Source organism: Schistocerca gregaria, chromosome 1 (genome assembly GCF_023897955.1).
Source record: "Schistocerca gregaria isolate iqSchGreg1 chromosome 1, iqSchGreg1.2, whole genome shotgun sequence".
NCBI classification, from domain to species: domain Eukaryota; kingdom Metazoa; phylum Arthropoda; class Insecta; order Orthoptera; family Acrididae; genus Schistocerca; species Schistocerca gregaria.
Window position 1 is genome coordinate 1,122,411,880 of NC_064920.1, and position 18,680 is coordinate 1,122,430,559.

At 42.1% G+C, this 18,680-nt stretch overlaps 1 protein-coding gene across 1 annotated transcript in view; it reads left to right on the forward strand.

Annotated features, from left to right (window-relative positions):
• The window catches only part of LOC126292321 (glutamate receptor ionotropic, kainate 2-like), a 1,291,187-nt gene that overhangs the window by 1,120,201 nt on the left and 152,306 nt on the right, over window positions 1–18,680 (forward strand). Inside the window, exon 11 of the mRNA XM_049986255.1 lies at window positions 12,682–12,786. Within this exon, the coding sequence (XP_049842212.1) occupies window positions 12,682–12,786 (105 nt within the window). The remainder of the gene's footprint in view (window positions 1–12,681; window positions 12,787–18,680) is intronic.

Consider the following 18,680-nt stretch of genomic DNA (forward strand, 5'->3'; position numbering starts at 1 on the left):
ATTATGTAGTTTCTAGATCCGGCTTTTCTTGTTTTTTAGCTACGTTAGTGCTAATTTTAGTTTTATAAACTACCCTGTGAGGGACCTACTATTCCAAGAGCAACAGTGGTATTTGTTAATTGTTTGATTCTCTGTCTGGTTAGTAAAATTCTAAGGACGATTTAAGAGGTGATCATGGAAATTTTTTAATGGGGAATGCAAGTACAATATAACAAAACATCTTTCATTCAATTGAAGGCCACATAATGAAGTTTTTATCATATTTTTTAAACAATATCATAGCTAAGTGTCGTGCAGAGTCTTTGAGGCCCTTTCGGAAGCTTTCCTCAACTGTGTGAATCATTTCGCGCGGAACGGCAGCTGCTACCTGAATTAGATTATAATACCAGAAAAGTGGCGCGGAGTGTGCAAGTAACGCACATAAAGATAGGAGCAGGAGATTTCTGGCTTAGTTCTTTTCGCAATTCTGTTCCTTTTTTCATGAAAATTAGGTCAGAGAAATTACTCCCGACCGTGTTATTCCACAAATAATCGTTTCCACAATAAAGAACAACCGCGCGAAGTTAACATAGTTCGTTCCGAAATTGCGATTTCAAACTTTTGTTCGTAAAGAGATTTGACGTAATTCAGAGCTTCATGAAATCAATAAAATTAGGCTCTACAGCCAGAGTGACAAACGCAAGAACAGCGAACTTATTCGCAAACTACATCATTAAATTTTTCATTTGTGTGGCCACAATATCCGCAGTCGCTTTACAATTATTAAATGTGGTGTGCAGAACTGACATAGTGTAAGCCTAAAAACATAATATTGAGAAAATGAGTCTTTTGTGAAAATGAGGAACGTAAAGTGAACAGATATTTTATTGTAACTGTCACATACACAATGAACCAACTCACCTGTTGCTAAAGAAATTATTGCACTAGTATGTACACATTTCTTAGTAAACTGAAACGCATTTAATAACCTGGAATTACAATGGTCATGCTCTGAAGATAAAAGCTTTGAACCATAACCTGAAATAAAGAAACTAAACTTCCACTAGTATAACAAGTTACTTTTTATAAATTGATTTATCATAGTACTGGTGTCTTTTTTCCTCTGCACTTAAATGCTACTCTCTTCTTTCTACCTCATCACGTATTTATAATCACCGGCACATTTTTAAAGAAAGCAAGTCGACTTGAAAATATGAAACTCAGTAAAGACAGCATATCACACTTTTTCTGAACTGATAGTGGCCTTGTGTTGATATACAATTTGTCCTGATCATTGAGGGCAAGAGAACTCACTTGACTACCCTGTCCTTTCTTTAGATTCACCGAGTTATTTTTCATTTATCGTATGGCTTTACAAGTGCAAGTTCAAGCGTCACTACGCATGTAACCATGCCTTAAGCACCTCTATCTCCTGCAGTTTTGTCCCGCATAAATATCTGCCACATTTTAGCGTTAAACGAGTGACGTGCAAAACTGTATGTATACATATTTCTCTTACAATGTCGTTAATTTTGAAAATGGCAATGCTTTTTCCAGATCGAATGTCATCACGTAACGTCTAACATTTTTTCCATTCCTTAAACTCTTTCTTTATCTGCGACTCACAAGTGCAATTCTTCCTGAACTTTATATCCTTTCTTTTCACTGCGTCTGTTTCCATCAGTAATCTGTTGTCTTTGACACTCCTTGGACAGGTATCAGAATACAGATGTTTAAAATGAAGATAAACTTCGGGCCTAAGTGTGTGGTAATGCTACTTCTCTTTCACAGTAAACTTTCCGCTTTGATTACACCATGCAGTGCATAGATCATACATTTTTTTTCACTATGAGTCCAGGGCGTAGTTCGCTACTATTAGGTTTTCTTTCTCTGGAGTAGTGACTCTGGTAGGATGGGAATGATGAAGTATGAGAAACATCACAATTTCGTTGCCAGGGATCTGGTAACCTCTTGCATCACAGACAGCATGCATTTCGTATTTTGATATATACCTGTAAAAACGTCCATCACGAATTTGTAATGTATTCAAAACATATTTTTTACACTTTCTCACTGTTGTGGCTTGCAGTCTTACCATGTATAAAAACACTCCAGCTCTTTTCCCCATCTCTCTTCCTGACACGACCAGCACGTTTCATTTAGACGCAAATGACATTCTTCAGTAGAACATGCTTCAGGTATACTACTACATATTACTGATGACTAATAGGCATGCGATTAGAGGAACAGAAGTTTTAAAATCTAATCGTTGGTGTGCTACATAATTACAATGAAAATTTTAGTGTAATTCATTTTCCGTCATGTACTTCATATTCGAATGATGACTCTTGACAGCTGGTATAGTCATAACCCTCTGAACAATGAATGTCACTAATATCACTGTTCAAATTCATAACTCGATACGGAACTACACACAAAAAACAAGAACGGACTTGTTTTGCTACTGCTCTGCAAAAATTAGTGAATGTGGCACAGCAGCTAAACATTGCTGCACTCTGTGAAGTAACAAATGGATTACGGACTTATTTAAGTAGCCACATCTGCTCTGCGCCCCTCAAATTTATTTAATATCCACTTATACAAGAACTAGGAAATTAGTATGAAAGCCATATTATGATATACTAATTGCTCCCTTTTCGAAGAGCTACGTCGCGATGATTGATAGGGGTCACTCTACGATAAAAGTCAAAAGACTGTTTATGACTCCGGAAGTATATTCAGTTGTTTCCGGTCGCTGCCAACCTTAGCTTCCAATAATGTGTGCTAGCATGCTCATATTGTAGTAGAGGTATCGTTTCCGGTTTACTTTCGCCGTGCTGATTTTTGATTTGTGAACCGATCTGCATTTTGTGTTTATACTGAACGTGCGTGATGAGTTGATGCTGTTTCGTTAAAAGTGATGCCATCTACTCCTTACACTCCTGTTTGTGGAGAGAGCTGTGATTCCCGCCTCAGGAAAAAGTGTGGCCAGTGTAAAGAGGCTCCTGAAGTTTAGTAACACTCATTCTGTCGTGTCTCCATGAACTCCTGGAAAGTTTCAGTAATTTTTCTATACGGCCGTCTTCGATATACCCACTTTGTCCATGAGATTTATTTTAATATTTGCATTCGAGTACTGCCATATCGCTTAATATAGAAGTACAACTACATATTTCATGGATTATGTGATGTACTTTTACTTCATTTAGTGTAAAATACTGTCAAAGTTTCTACAGTACAGTTTTCATCTCTCTTCTTTGTTAGGAGAATTATTGATGAAATACAATATGAGTTAGACGACTTTAACAAGCGTGTCATACGAGGTACCGTGAGTGACTTTTATATTGTTCAAAGTGTTGTACCAACTGACGGAGAGCTGTTGCCTTTCTAAGAACAAAAGACTGAATGGAAACTAAATACCACCTCTGTCTGGAAACTTTTGAAATTAGTAAGTTTCTTGTGGAGAAGGGTGCAAAACGAACTAACTTCGTTAATAGAACTTGAAAACATTGTTGGCTGGCGTTTAAGGTTCCTCGTGGAAATTCAAGGCGTTCGTGAAGCAGTCTAGGAATTTTTTTACCTTGGTTGATCATGCTTAGATAGCAACCTAACATATAGAAAATGCACGTAACAGGGTATTGTAATAAGGTGTAACGTGTAGAAACTTAGGTTTAGAAGAACGATGGTATCATCGAAGTTGCCATCGATGATATAATTGTTAATGTGGACATAGCTCACTCAAATGGTGATGGCTCGCCAATCCACGATGGATGAATGGGTTTCTAGTATTCTGGAGTGTGTCTGTCCCAGTATATAATGTTTCGGTATTCCGGTTTTCAGATTGAGAGTACTTTGATATTTTCAACAAAAGTACAATAAAATAGAAGTTAGGTGCTAATCAAATGGCTCTGAGCACTATGCGACTTAAAGTCTGAGGTTATCAGTCGCCAAGAACTTAGAGCTAATTAAACCTAACTAACCTAAGGACATTACACACATCCATGCCTGAGGCAGGATTCGAACCTGCGACCGCTTCCAGACTGTAGCGCCTAGAACCGCACGGGCACTCTGGCCGGCCAGCTGCTAATCCGTTCAGTGTTTGGTAAATTTTACCTCAATCTCTATAGACATAAATTCTTCATTTGTGTGGCCACAGCGTCAAACGTTGCTTTACAGTTATTAGCACACTAAAAAGCGTTCCGTCTTATTAAACGCATTTGAAATACGTATTTGCAACTAGTATAAAATATGCAAGCAGATGAATTTACAGATGCAAGTGGAAATCATACAAAAGTGATACCTCGGACAACGTTTTACGTGACTAAAACGAAACGTCCAAGGTAAAATATACGCGTTTTAATACTAGAAACGTGGCTTTCAAGTACCTTTTATAACACATTTTATTTATGCATTAACTGGTACATATTTTGTAGCAAAGACTACCTTTATTTAACGTATCATCAAATTTAAATCATATCAAACTGAAATATAGCATTTCTGTAATCTCAAACTCTGTTTGTTACATCTGCTATGAACACAAAGAAACGCTGAACACCCTGTCGTCTCACAAATATGGTTAGCTAGGTCGGCTGCACCGAATAGCTGTCCATACAACTGCGGCCATTCGATTTATATCTAAACACCGACTCTCAACAATCGCCACGCCATAGCTCTTTAGAAAGCGAATAAGTGGTACATAAGCAGTTTCTATTATTTTCACAGACCGATTTTAAAAACATGTAATAAATCATTAAAATTCGACAGATGTCGAAAAATTAACATATAAGTATTTTGTTTTTCTTGGAACTTGAAACCGTCCACTGAAAATTTGTAGCTGATTGTTTCTAAATTTTTAACCTTAGAAGAGTCACTCAAGCGGAACAAATTGATCGTTTTATACAGGATGTTACAGCGCATTGAGTAGAATTGTCTATTATTTTGTCTTTGAAAGACTCACTGTGTTCTGGGGTCGATACCCGGGAAGAATCGCTGCAGCGTGGAAGAATTTCTGGGAACAGCACTGCCGCTGTTAATCGAAACTTCCAAATCAGCTGCTGATAGCAATATGCCTATCCCTTGCTGTTGGTGGGGAGGCTCTTGTACCTCAGTGATACAGACAACTGTACCATAGGTGCAACCACAATCTAGGGTATATATTGAGAGACCAGACAAACTTGTCGGTCGTGAAGGGGGCACCAGCCCTCTCAGTAGCTATAGGGACAAGAGCCTCAATGATTGACTGATTTGGTCTGCTGGTACTGTGGACGAATGAAAGAAAGGGGAAACTACAGCTGCAATTTTCCCCCAGGGGATGTAGCTCTACTGTATGGCGTCTTTTGGGTAAAGTATTCCAGAGGTAAAATAGTCCCCCATTCAGAACTCCATGTGGGGACTACTCAGAAGGATGTCATCATCAGGTAAGGAAAACTGGTATTCTATGGATCCGAGGGTGGAATGTTAGATCCCTTAATTGGGCCGGTAAGTTTAAAAATTTAAAAAGGGAAATGGATAGATCACAGTGGAAATTAATGAAATTGGGTGGCAGTAGGAACTGGATTTCCAGTCTGGTGAATACAGGGTAATAAATACAAAACCTAATAGGGGTGATGCAAGAGTAGGCTTAATAGTGAATAAGAAAATAGGAATGTGGGAAACCTACTATGAACAGTTTAATGAACCAAGATAGACATGAAGCCCACATCCACCAAAATAATGCAAGTTTATATGCCAACTAGCTCTGCAGATGATGAACGGATTCAAGAAATGTATGTAACATAAAAGAATTTGTTCAGATAGTTTAGAGACAAAACTTAAAAGTGATGGAGGACTGTAATTTGATTTACAAGGGTCCATTCCCAGACTCCTTCAGCCGACAAGAGAGAACTGGGTGGGATGCGGTGATGAGGTCCTAGTTATGCGCCGGCACGGTAACTCAGCGTATTCAGTCAAAGCGTTAGCTGCCCTCTGTTATATAAAAAAACTGAGTTAATGTATCAACGACGAAATGAAACAGGCGTCTTGCGACATCCGCCACGAGCAGATGCAAAGAACGAAAACGAAAGCCGGCACGGTAGCTCAGCCTGTTCGGTCAGAGAATTACGTGCCCCCTGTAATAAAAAAAACTGAGTTAATCGATCATCAGCGAACTTAAATGGATGTCTTAAGACGTGCACCCCGAGCACAGATGCTACGAACAAAGGAAACAAACTAAGATTTTTTTTAAAAAATAGTTATTCTGGAGAGCATCAAGGAGGAATCATTGACCATAACCACTTTTATTGGGCAGTAATACACGACTGTCTTCGAAGGTGGTCTCGCCGTGACAGGGCCGGAGAAGTAGCGCTGAGGAGGAACTTTCTGAAGATCTACATCTACATTTATACTCCGCAAGCCACCCAACGGTGTGTTGCGGAGGGCACTTTACGTGCCACTGTCATTACCTCCCTTTCCTGTTCCAGTCGCATATGGTTCGCGGGAAGAACGACTGTCTGAAAGCCTCCGTGCGCGCTCTAATCTCTCTAATTTTACATTCGTGATCTCCTCGGGAGGTATAAGTAGGGGGAAGCAATATATTCGATACCTCATCCAGAAACGCACCCTCTCGACACCTGGACAGCAAGCTACACCGCGATGCAGAGCGCCTCTGTTGCAGAGTCTGCCACTTGAGTTTGTTAAACATCTGCGTAACGCTATCAATGTTACCAAATAACCCTGTGACGAAACGCGCCGCTCTTCTTTGGATCTCTTCTATCTTTTCCGTCAACCCGATCTAGTACGGATCCCACACTGATGAGCAATACTCAAGCATAGGTCGAACGAGTGTTTTGTAAGCCACCTCCTTTGTTGATGGATTACATTTTCTAAGGACTCTCCCAATGAATCTCAACCTGGTATCCGCCTTACCAACAATTAATTTTATATGATCATTCCACTTCAAATCGTTCCGCACGCATACTCCCAGATATTTTACAGAAGTAACTGCTACCAGTGTTTGTTCCGCTATCATATAATCATACAATAAAGAATCCTTCTTTCTATGTATTCGCAATACATTAGATTTGTCTACGTTAAGGGTCAGTTGCCACTCCCTGCACCAAGTGCCTATCCGCTGCAGATCTTCCTGCATTTCACTACAATTTTCTAATGCTGAAACTTGTCTGTATACTACAGCACCATCCGCGAAAAGCCGCATGGAACTTCCGACACTATCTACTAGGTCATTTACATATATTGTGAAAAGCAATGGTCCCATAACACTCCCCTGTGGCACGCCAGAGGTTACTTTACGTCTGTAGACGTCTCTCCATTGATAATAACATGTTGTGTTCTCTTTGCTAAAAACTCTTCAATCCAGCCACACAGCTGGTCTGATATTCTGTAGGCTCTTACTTTGTTTATCAGGCGACAGTGCGAAACTGTATCGAACGCCTACCGGAAGTCAAGGAAAATAGCATCTACCTGGGAGCCTGTATCTAATATTTTCTGGGTCTCATGAACAAATAAAGCGAGTTGGGTCTCACACGATCGCTGTTTCCGGAATCCATGCCGATTCCTACAGAGTATATTCAGGGTTTCCAAAAACGACATGATACTCGAGCAAAAAACATGTTCTAAAATTCTACAACAGATCGACGTCAGAGATATAGGTCTATAGTTTTGCGCATCTGCTCAACGACTCTTCTTGAAGACTGGGACTACCTGTGCTCTTTTCCAATCATTTGGAACCTTCCGTTACTCTAGAGACTTGCGGTACACGGCTGTTAGAAGAGGGGCAAGTTCTTTCGCGTACTCTGTGTAGAATCGAATTGGTGTCCCGTCAGGTCCAGTGGACTTTCCTCTGTTGAGTGATTCCAGTTGCTTTTCTATTCCTTGGGCACTTATTTCGAATTCAGCCAGTTTTTCGTTTGTGCGAAGATTTAGAGAAGGAACTGCAGTGCGGTCTTCCTCTGTGGAACAGCTTTGGAAAAAGGTGTTTAGTATTTCAGCTTTACGCGTGTCATCCTCAGTTTCAATGCCATCATCATCCCGGAGTGTCTGGATATGCTGTTTCGAGCCACTTAGTGATTTTACGTAAGACCAGAACTTCCTAGGATTTTCTGTCAAGTCGGTACATAGAATTTTACTTTCGAATTCACTGAACGCTTCACGCATAGCCCTCCTTACGCTAACTTTGACATCGTTTAGCTTCTGTTTGTCTGAGAGGTTTTGGCTGCGTTTAAACTTGGAGTGGAGCTCTCTTTGCTTTCGCAGTAGTTTCCTAACTTTGTTGTTGTAGCACGGTGGGTTTTTCCCGTCCCTCACAGTTTTACTCGGCACTTACCTGTCTAAAACGCATTTTACGATTGCCTTGAACTTTTTCCATAAGCACTCAACATTGTCAGTGTCGGAACAGAAATTTTCGTTTTGATCTGTTAGGTAGTCTGAAATCTACCTTCTATTACTCTTGTTAAACAGATAAACCTTCCTCCCTTTTTTTATATTCCTATTAACTTCCATATTCAGGGATGCTGCAATGGCCTTATGATCACTGATTCCCTGTTCTGCACATACAGAGTCGAAAAGTTCCGGTGTGTTTGTCATCAGTAGGTCCAAGTTAGGGGGAGATGTTATGCCCCAGGATAGTAGCCCTGGCAGACACTAAAAATTCGCACAAATTCTGCCTTGGCAGCTTACAGAAACCAAATCGCCTATGTCAATTACCAGTAAACACCCAGCGAGGGTGCAATGCTGATCAAGTTGTGACAGACACGGAAGCTATCGTACCATGGGAAAATGACGAGCGCCCAGGTTTGCAAAGGAAGCATAATGACATCACGTAAGCTGAGAGGTACCGTCATATAACCGACAAAGCAACCGCCGTGTGAAGCATCGGCCAGCTGCCGGGCACCTGGCTTCTTCGACATCACAAACAACTCTTTCCTGTATCCGTCCAAATCACCTTTCCAATGATCCAATGATAATATTCACGGTTCTAAAATCATACGTACCAATATTAACCTTGATATATTGACACTAGTATCGTTCTGTCAAATGGCTATCTCTCTCCGCGTGGTATCTGTCACATATTATTTTCTGAATAAATATCATGTAAGGTGCTAAAATCTGCCACCTTACAACTACACGGCTTGTTTGGAGGACACGCTGTCAATTGTTATTCTGCAGAGGTGGATTGCACCGCGTCCAACAATGTCGAAAGGAAACTCTCTGAATCCTTGTTTAGAGCATGAATAATGTGACCCCTCCTGCTAACGCAATTATTACGACAGTTAAATTCCATTCATTTAGAGCCCTTCTGAAGAGAAGTGGAAATCTGGTCTAGAGTCTGTGAACGATTTGGAAGCTCAGTGGGCAGCTTCCCTTGTTTGTCCACTGTTAATGAGCACGTCTGCCTTCGGGGACCATCTCGAAGGTGACAGCTCGGTGACGGCTTCGCCACAGTCGCGCCCACTTACGAGGAAAGAAAGACAATCTTCGGGAACGGTACGGAGATAATAATACAATCACTCTGGTGCACCCAAATCACCTGGAATCGTTTGCGCCTGTTCAGTTATTATCTCCGGAAAATCTCAATTAAACATTCATAGAATGTAAACGGAGAATAAAGGCATTCAAATCATTGTGAGGGGACGTCAGTGTCTGTGACAGAGTCTTAGTTCCGAGAATATTGCGCGGCTTCCCAGAAGAACACTGTCGTCCCTGAATAGTACGCATAGAAGAACGTGACTTCACCGAAGGACGCGTTTTAAAGTTAATGGAGCTAGAAGAAGTAGACAGATTGCTCAGTGCTAAGAGCATCCGCGGGGAAGTGCAACCAGATTCAAACACGATATCCTCGGCTTCGCTTCTTATTATACAGTCTAAACCAATTCTCTATAAACACAATAATAATCGTACGCCAGAACTACATTGCGTGTTCTGTACACAACGCAGTCTTTGCCCAGCCGAACCAGAGGCACAGTAGCATCTGAAATACCGAAGTCGTGTTAATGTTGTTTCCTTTGCCTCAGGCAAGGCCAATCTTTTAAAAATCGCATGACGAAAGCCCAGCCTATCTGATTGTTCTGCAAAGGCAACTGTCACCGGCCTTTTTGTCACCGCAAAACATCTGCATCTAAAGTGCAGATGAGTTCCAGTTCATTGGGACTCACCAGCTTCGCGTACCTGCAGAGAGCACGCTTTTATGTTCCAGGACTAACAGTAGAGGGAAAATATTCGTTATATTGTGGACGTTAGCAGCCAGTCTACCCATCTTTGACACTTCGGTGAACTTGGTACCCGACTTTCGAGAAATATATATACATATATTTTAAGAGCACTTGATACTTTTGCTATAGTCCTACAGTTCTCTGTAAAAATTTGTATTAGTTCTGTAGAATTTTGCGAAAAAAACTATGCTGACAACTCTTAATCACTAAATAGCTGTTAAATTGGCAATCGACTTTCTAGAAATATGGAATTTTTTTCAGAGTTCTTTATAGGTATCCTGTATTTCTACAGTTCTCTGTGCAACTATTGAACAGTTTTGTAGACCTTCGGGAAAAAAAAATTATGATCACATTTTCGAATAGCTGACTAGCTGTGAAGTTGGCACTCGACTTTCGAGAAATATACATTTTTCTCAGAGTTTTCGATAGGTACTTCATAGTTATAGAGTCTTCCGTACTAAACTTGAATAGTTTTGCAAAATTTAGCGATCAAACAATAGTAATCGCAAGCCTCCCCACCGTCGGCAAACTCATGGCGGGTGTACTCTGTTGCATTCCCAGCGATGATGGTAAGTAGATTGACACAATTATCCAGTCGTTTCCTTTGTAAACAGCATACTTTCCGGCTCCGTTATGAAGTGGTTGCAGGGTGCCGTCCTCTTGGAGGGTTGGGACTCCACAATGTCCAAGTGAAGGCTTCAGTTCACTCGGGTCACCATTTTAACATGTACTCGAGCTATTCATTCCTTTACATCCCGCTTATTTACCTTCCTTCGACTGACCAGGAAGACTACCCATGCCGATGTTGGCCGGATCAACTCTAAATTGCGGCACACACGCGAATTTTATATTGTAAACATTTTTTTGCCAACCGACATTTTATTAGTGACACATCCGTACATCACATCTTTGTTTTCTCGTTAGGAATAAATCATCCCTCAGCACGGTTGAAATGGTCGCGCCATTGACATCCTAGAAAACAGTGTGGTGTCACGTTAGTCTTCCTGTCCTCCCGGTGGAAGTCGCCACATCGTGGTACAGGGTCATTCACATCTGATCCAGACCAACGAACGCCTCCGTCTCACTGGTCTTTGCGACACGTGCCAGCGACCTGTTACAGTAACACACAGGCTTGCCTCCTGCGTATGAGAACACTGACACTGGATTCGCTGACGTTTGCGTTTCCTTACCCGATCAGCTAAAGCTGTTTCCTCGGTCGAACTTCTTCAGTGTACGAACTTTTCCATCTCCACCGGACGAAGATTAATTCAATCGTATGGCCCTTCGGACACTACGCCCAATACTAAGTCGCGTGTTTTTCGCCAGTGTGTGGTGAACACTCACTGGAAGAGGCAGATGCTTGCATGTTATCGTGATTTATTTGCAAACATGTTGCCTTGGGATTCGACCGCTGCCAACGTTGTCTGCATCCTTCTTTCCTGTACTGTAATATAAAACCATAGAAAGAAGAAAAGGAGAGAAACAGAGCTCTAGTTTTATAATTGACGTGTTGTTACGTCACCCGAACAAATTTTCTCTTGTTTTTTAGCACAACAAAAAGAAATGGAACAGTGTTTGAAAAAGGGGAGAAAGTGGTAGCATCTTTGACTCATGACTAAAACCCCATGGCTACCGGGTTCGAACATAGCGATGTGTTAAAGTTGTGGGGAAAAAGGTGGAGTGGTTAGTGTAACAGGCTTAGGTATGGAAAGATCCAGGTTTGATTCACCGTATCTTCTCAGGCTTTATCGGAGGTAGGGAAGTCTCTCAGGACCACGTTCAGCCCTTGTGAGACCAAATGAGCAACTGCTTGAATGAAGAAGCTGTGGCATCACCTGCAATAACGGATGCAGGGACCAGCGGCATGCTGATTGCAGGGCCTGCCATCATAGGTCGCTCCTCGCACTGCCTTGTAGGAGCAGTCGGACAGTCGGAAAAGGAGTAAAGCCTAATCCGTGAGTGGTGTTGAAATCTAAACTATCATATTTGATAAATAACCACGGGTAGAACACGCTGCAGTAACATGTAAATCAGATAATTTTATCAACATATTTGTATGTTATTGTGCACTCTTAAGTTAGTTAATTACATATTCCATTGACCATTTGAACGAGTCTTGTACCGAAATGATGTGGAACGAGTCATTTTACAAGATATGTACACGTTATTGTTGTTAGCGTTAATGAACTCTTTTTTAAGACAGTTTATGAATCTCCCTTCAGTTTGAGCATCATTGTGGTGAAGTCGCAAACCTTGCATTCGAGGGGAGTGTTCAAATCCTGGACCGGCCATACAGATTTAACTTTCCCCTGGGTTCACTAAAGAACATAAAGTGAACGCCAGGATGTTACGTTTCCAAAGAACACGGCTACTTTCCTTTCCCATCGTTCGGATCCGAACATAGGTTCCTTTCTAAAGACTTCATCGTCTCTGGGGGGAGGAATGGGCTGTGCTACAAAACGAATGCTACACTTCTTTTAATGATGTTTGTTCACAGCGCGCTGACTTGGCCGTAGCATCCATGACCATCAACTACGCCAGGGAGAGCGTCATCGACTTCACGAAGCCATTCATGAACCTCGGCATCGGCATCCTGTTCAAGGTAAACATCTTCTCCAGACGCATTGCCATTGCCGCGCTGCACGCAGCGAGTTAACGCACGGCGGCTCTTGAATGTACTCTCCGTATTTGGCTGAATAGTTGAAAAGCTTTAAACATCCGTTGCCAAATAAAGATATGCTAGTAATCATCCAGCTTGGCAAGTATAAATACATGTATAACCGGGAAACACTTTATCAGTTTTTATGCCTCATTTAATAACTTAAATACCTGCTTATATCCACTGTGCTACGAGAAAATCCCTATTTGTAAAAATTCAAAATCATTTATTAGTTTTGTTGTGACCGTGAAGAGATAATTTTAATTCACACCATGCACCGGGACAATTTCTCTACAATGATATGCGACAGATGAGTAACATTTATTTCCGAAACTTAATGTTCTCATCATATTGTATCTTTATCAAGAGGCAGATTTGCACTCCTTCATCAATTCCTTATCTATTTCTATGAATATCCTAAACAGTCACATTTCTGTTCTTTCAATGTTTCTTAATGCGATCGCACAAAAATTGGTCTTGGGTAGCGAAATATAGAAAATTTTTCCACATAAAAAGAGAAATGCATTCAGAATGCTACCTTTTTTTTTTCTTTTTACAAATATACACAGAGATAAGAGACGTGAAACTAAAACAATTTTTTGATATACACATTTGTCTCGGCAAGCTCGAAGACGAGTGGAATACCAGGTTGAAGTCTACAACTCCACCCCCGTTCCCCCCCTTTTCGTAAAACAGTATTAAATATGGTGAACAATTGCTACAACAGAATCTTTAGATTTGGGTTCCTGGATGATAATGTCAAGCATTTCTGCCGTATTCTGTTAATAATAACAGTAGTTTCATGTTTCTTATGAGCGATATTAGCGTTTAGGTGTGCTATGAGTCTGTAAACTCGACGATCAGCCGCCTGTCTCACTGGAACTGTACGGTAGATACACGCGTATTCGTTTAATGTTGTCCTAACACTTAGCTACAAATCTGCCCAATTTGACATTGGCACATTCTACATATAGATACATAATCACCTCTAAATGTAGACGCTGATGATCATTCCTGCCTTTACTTCAGCAGCCAAGTAGAAACACTGCCTAAGTTAATCTCACGTACGCCCTAAAATTTCCATTCTCTTTCAGCAAAACTGAAGACGTTCAACCTGTTCCTGTTTATTTCAGGTGAACTTAAGAAATCGAATAACTCTCTTCAACTGCATGCTTACATTGGCATTGAGGGAACCTCACAGGTGTAACCCCTTATCTCGTTTTGCATTTTCGGACCTCATCACACTTTTGGGACTATTCATATTTCACTGTCATTGAACACGTACTCTTTAAACTTGGAGGAACTTTCCCAAAATCATACAGCTTTTTAATTATTTTTTTTAGTGTGTGTGACCTGTGGAAAAATATTGTTCTTCAGGTGCTCTATCCGCGACCGGTCCCAAACCAAGAAAATAAGTACCCTCTGCCATTCAGGTTACAGTGACTAGTGAAGTGCAAATAAGGAACTTTTTTCAGAAAACCCTTTGCACACACATAAAAATTTTGTAATTGGTCATCTTCCTAGTGCACAAACCCCATCAAGTGCTGCTATTTTCTTAACTCATTGTCAGCGTGTTAGTTTCTCGCATCAGGTGAGTCCGTTCTACAATGACGAGCTTTCGGAGTAAGCTTGTTTTGTTATTGTTTTGCTGCTAGGAACCCTTCGTCCCGCACGTCAGACACTAATTAGTCTGTTGTAGCAATAAGCTTGGCCATTATAATTGCAGTGATAACACCTAGACACCACTGCAAGTGCTTCGAATGCGAAAGATGAATCTTGTTTGGAAAAGAAAGCAAAGCAGTCTACGCGACCAATATATATATATATATATATATATATATATATATATATATATATATATATATATATATATATCTTCTTCCCCCTCCATCCCCTTCTTTCTCTCTTTCTAATGGTCGACGACACTACAAACACGGCTGTATACTGAACAGCTGCACTCAAGAAGCACCATTAGAAATTTGCGAAATAAAGGCCAAATCTTTGAAGCGTAAATAAAATTCTGATTCAGTGTCTGAATTTACTGGTTCTCCCCAAACCATACCACCTTACTTATATACACTTCTGGAAATGGAAAAAACAACACATTGACACCGGTGTGTCAGACCCACCATACTTGCTCCGGACACTGCGAGAGGGCTGTACATGCAATGATCACACGCACGGCACAGCGGACACACCAGGAACCGCGGTGTTGGCCGTCGAATGGCGCTAGCTGCGCAGCATTTGTGCACCGCCGCCGTCAGTGTCAGCCAGTTTTCTGTGGCATACGGAGCTCCATCGCAGTCTTTAACACTGGTAGCATGCCGCGACAGCGTGGACGTGAACTGTATGTGCAGTTGACGGACTTTGAGCGAGGGCGTGTAGTGGGCATGCGGGAGGCCGGGTGGACGTACCGCCGAATTGCTCAACACGTGGGGCCCGAGGTCTCCACAGTACATCGATGTTGTCACCAGTGGTCGGCGGAAGGTGCACGTGCCCGTCGACCTGGGACCGGACCGCAGCGACGCACGGATGCACGCCAAGACCGTAGGATCCTACGCAGTGCCGTAGGGGACCGCACCGCCACTTCCCAGCAAATTAGGGACACTGTTGCTCCTGGGGTATCGGCGAGGACCATTCGCAACCGTCTCCATGAAGCTGGGCTACACTCCCGCACACCGTTAGGACGTCTTCCGCTCAGGCCCCAACATCGTGCCGCCCGCCTCCAGTGGTGTCGCGACAGGCGTGAATGGAGGGACGAATGGAGACGTGTCGTCTTCAGCGATGAGAGTCGCTTCTGCCTTGGTGCCAATGATGGTCGTATGCGTGTTTGGCACCGTGCAGGTGAGCGCCACAATCAGGACTGCATACGACCGAAGCACACAGGGCCAACACCCGGCATCATGGTGTGGGGAGCGATCTTCTACACTGGCCTTACACTTCTGGTGATCGTCGAGGGGACACTGAATAGTACACGGTACATCCAAACCGTCATCGAACCCATCGTTCTACCATTCCTAGACCTGCGAGGGAACTTGCTGTTCCAACAGGACAATGCACGTCCGCATGTATCCCGTGCCACCCAACGTGCTCTAGAAGGTGTAAGTCAACTACCCTGGCCAGCAAGATCTCCGGATCTGTCCCGCATTGAGCTTGTTTGGGACTGGATGAAGCGTCGTCTCACGCGGTCTGCACGTCCAGCACGAACGCTGGTCCAACTGAGGCGCCAGGTGGAAATGGCATGGCAAGCCGTTCCACAGGACTACATCCAGCATCTCTACGATCGTCTCCATGGGAGAATAGCAGCCTGCATTGCTGCGAAAGGTGGATATACACTGCGCGAGTGCCGACATTGTGCATGTTCTGTTGCCTGTGTCTATGTGCTTGTGGTTCTGTCAGTGTGATCATGTGATGTATCTGACCCCAGGAATGTGCCAATAAAGTTTCCCCTTCCTGGGACGATGAATTCACGGTGTTCTTATTTCAATTTCCAGGAGTGTATATGACACAAATAGACGAGAGACATCTCTCAGCGGCAAATTTTAAGGCGTCTCCATATTGTAACTATCCCATGTGTAATGCATGTAACTACTTTTATTTGGCTCTGATGAACAAGAGAGATCTAGCTGCTGCCGATTTTAAGGCATTTACATATTGTTGTGTTCCCATGCGCACTACATGCAATTACTTACGACAGGGTGCGCCCTAGATGCATGGAATTTCAACAGCAACCATATCCGTGGTACATCTATATCTACATATATATGATTACTTCGCAGTTCACAATTAACTACCAAAGAACCACCTTCTCTAACGTTCTACTCTCGAAGGGCGCATGAGAAAAGCGAGCACCTAAATCTTTCTGTTTGAGCTCTGATTTCTCTTACTTTATCATAATGATCATTTCTCGCTATGTAGGTGGGCGCCAACAGAATATCTTCGCAATCGGAGGAAGAAGTTAGTGAATGAAATTTCACGAGAAGATCCTGCCGCAATGAAAAACCTCTTTGTTTTAATAACTTCCTTCCTAATTCACGTGTCATATCAGTGGCGCTCTCCACGGTATTTCGCGATAGTAGTACAGCAGGAGCTGCCATTCTCTGAACAGTTTCGATGACCTCCGTCAGTCCCATCTGACTCAGATCCCACACCACACAGCAATACTCCAAGAGGGCAGACAAGTGTGATGTAAGCAATCTCTTCAGTAGACCTGCTGCACTTTCTAAGTGTTCTGACACTAAATCGCAGTGTTTGGTTTGCTTTCCCCCATAAAGTTATCTATGTGATTGTTCCAATTTAAATTATTCGTAATTGTAATCGCTAAGTATTTAGCAGAATTTACAGTCTTTACTGTCGTGTGACTTATCGCATAACAGAAATTTAGCGGATTTCTTTTAGTGCCCATGTGTACGATTTTCTTCATAGTCAATTGTCACTTTTCGCACCATAGAGGTACCTTGTATAAATCACTTTGCACTTGCTTTTATCATCTGATGGCTTTACAAGGCGGTATATGACAGCATCATCTGGAAACAATCTAAGAGGGCTGCTCAGATCGTTTCCTACGCCAGATATTACTTCTGTTTTACTCGATGACTTTCCGTCAGTTACAACAAACTGTGACGTTTCTCACAGGAAATAGCGAACCTAGCTGCTCAACTGAGCCGATACTCAATAGACACGCAGTTTGACCAGAAGTGGCTTGTGAGAAGTGTCAAAAGCTTCTGGAGATCGAAAAACATGAATCAGTTTCATATCTCCTATCGGCAGCACTCATTACTTCATGAGAGTAAGGAGCAAGTTGTGTTTCACGATAACGTTGTTCCTTGAATCCGTGCTATTTGTCAATAAATCATTGGCTTTGAGGTAATTCAAACGTTCAAACATAGTATATGTTCCAAAACTCTACTGATAATCGACGTCAGTGATGTGGGTCTGTACTTTAGCAGAATACTCCTATTTCCTTTCTTAGGTATTGGTGTGACTTGAGCAACTTTCCAGTGCTTATGTACAGATCTTTCGACGAGCCAGATGGTTGCTAGGTATGGAGCTATTGTATCAGCATGCTCTGAAAGCAATTCGACTGATATACAACTCTGTTGTAGGGCCTACCACTAGAGTTAATCTGCCTGTAATTGTCCCTTAAATCGATTGATGACGGAACTTAAACTCTATAAAAACGATGGAGCAATTCATCCAGGCTTTCAGGTCTCTACATTTTAGAACAGATAATCATATCGATCTCTCTCCAGTTCAAGACAAGCCTCACCGAAGCCTCACCGATTGGTCCTTTTTGGTACGATCAACACAAGGTGTGTTGCATGAGTTTGCACCGTGTTCAATGAGGCGATGGTTGAGCATTTTGGCTATTTCAACCTATACTTATGCATCAGTGGTATTGGGTAAGGCTTAACAAAGAATATTTTGTGCTCAGAAACTTGAAAATCGTAGATGAAGCGTCTCTTTGTACCTGTGCGACAGAGAATACTCATCAAAATTTGCATAACATATCACGTAATCTCGATCGGCAGACTTTCGTCGCTATCCGTGCACCGACAACAACTTTCCCCTTAACCTCAGTCAAAACTCCATCTCGTCCATGTTCAGGAAAGAAAATACTCAGTCTATCACCACCGTCGATAGGGACATCCAGTGTCGGGCTCAACTCAGTCTGAGTAAGAAGTCGAAAGCAGCTCACTTACGATTCCTTTCCCAGTATCCATTCTCAAAGACTCAGTTAGATAGATTTTCCCTTAGTACTCATGGGTGTGGCAAATCCATCTGAATCTATCAAAATACACTGAGCATCAATGAAATGAGTCCCTAAAATAACTTCG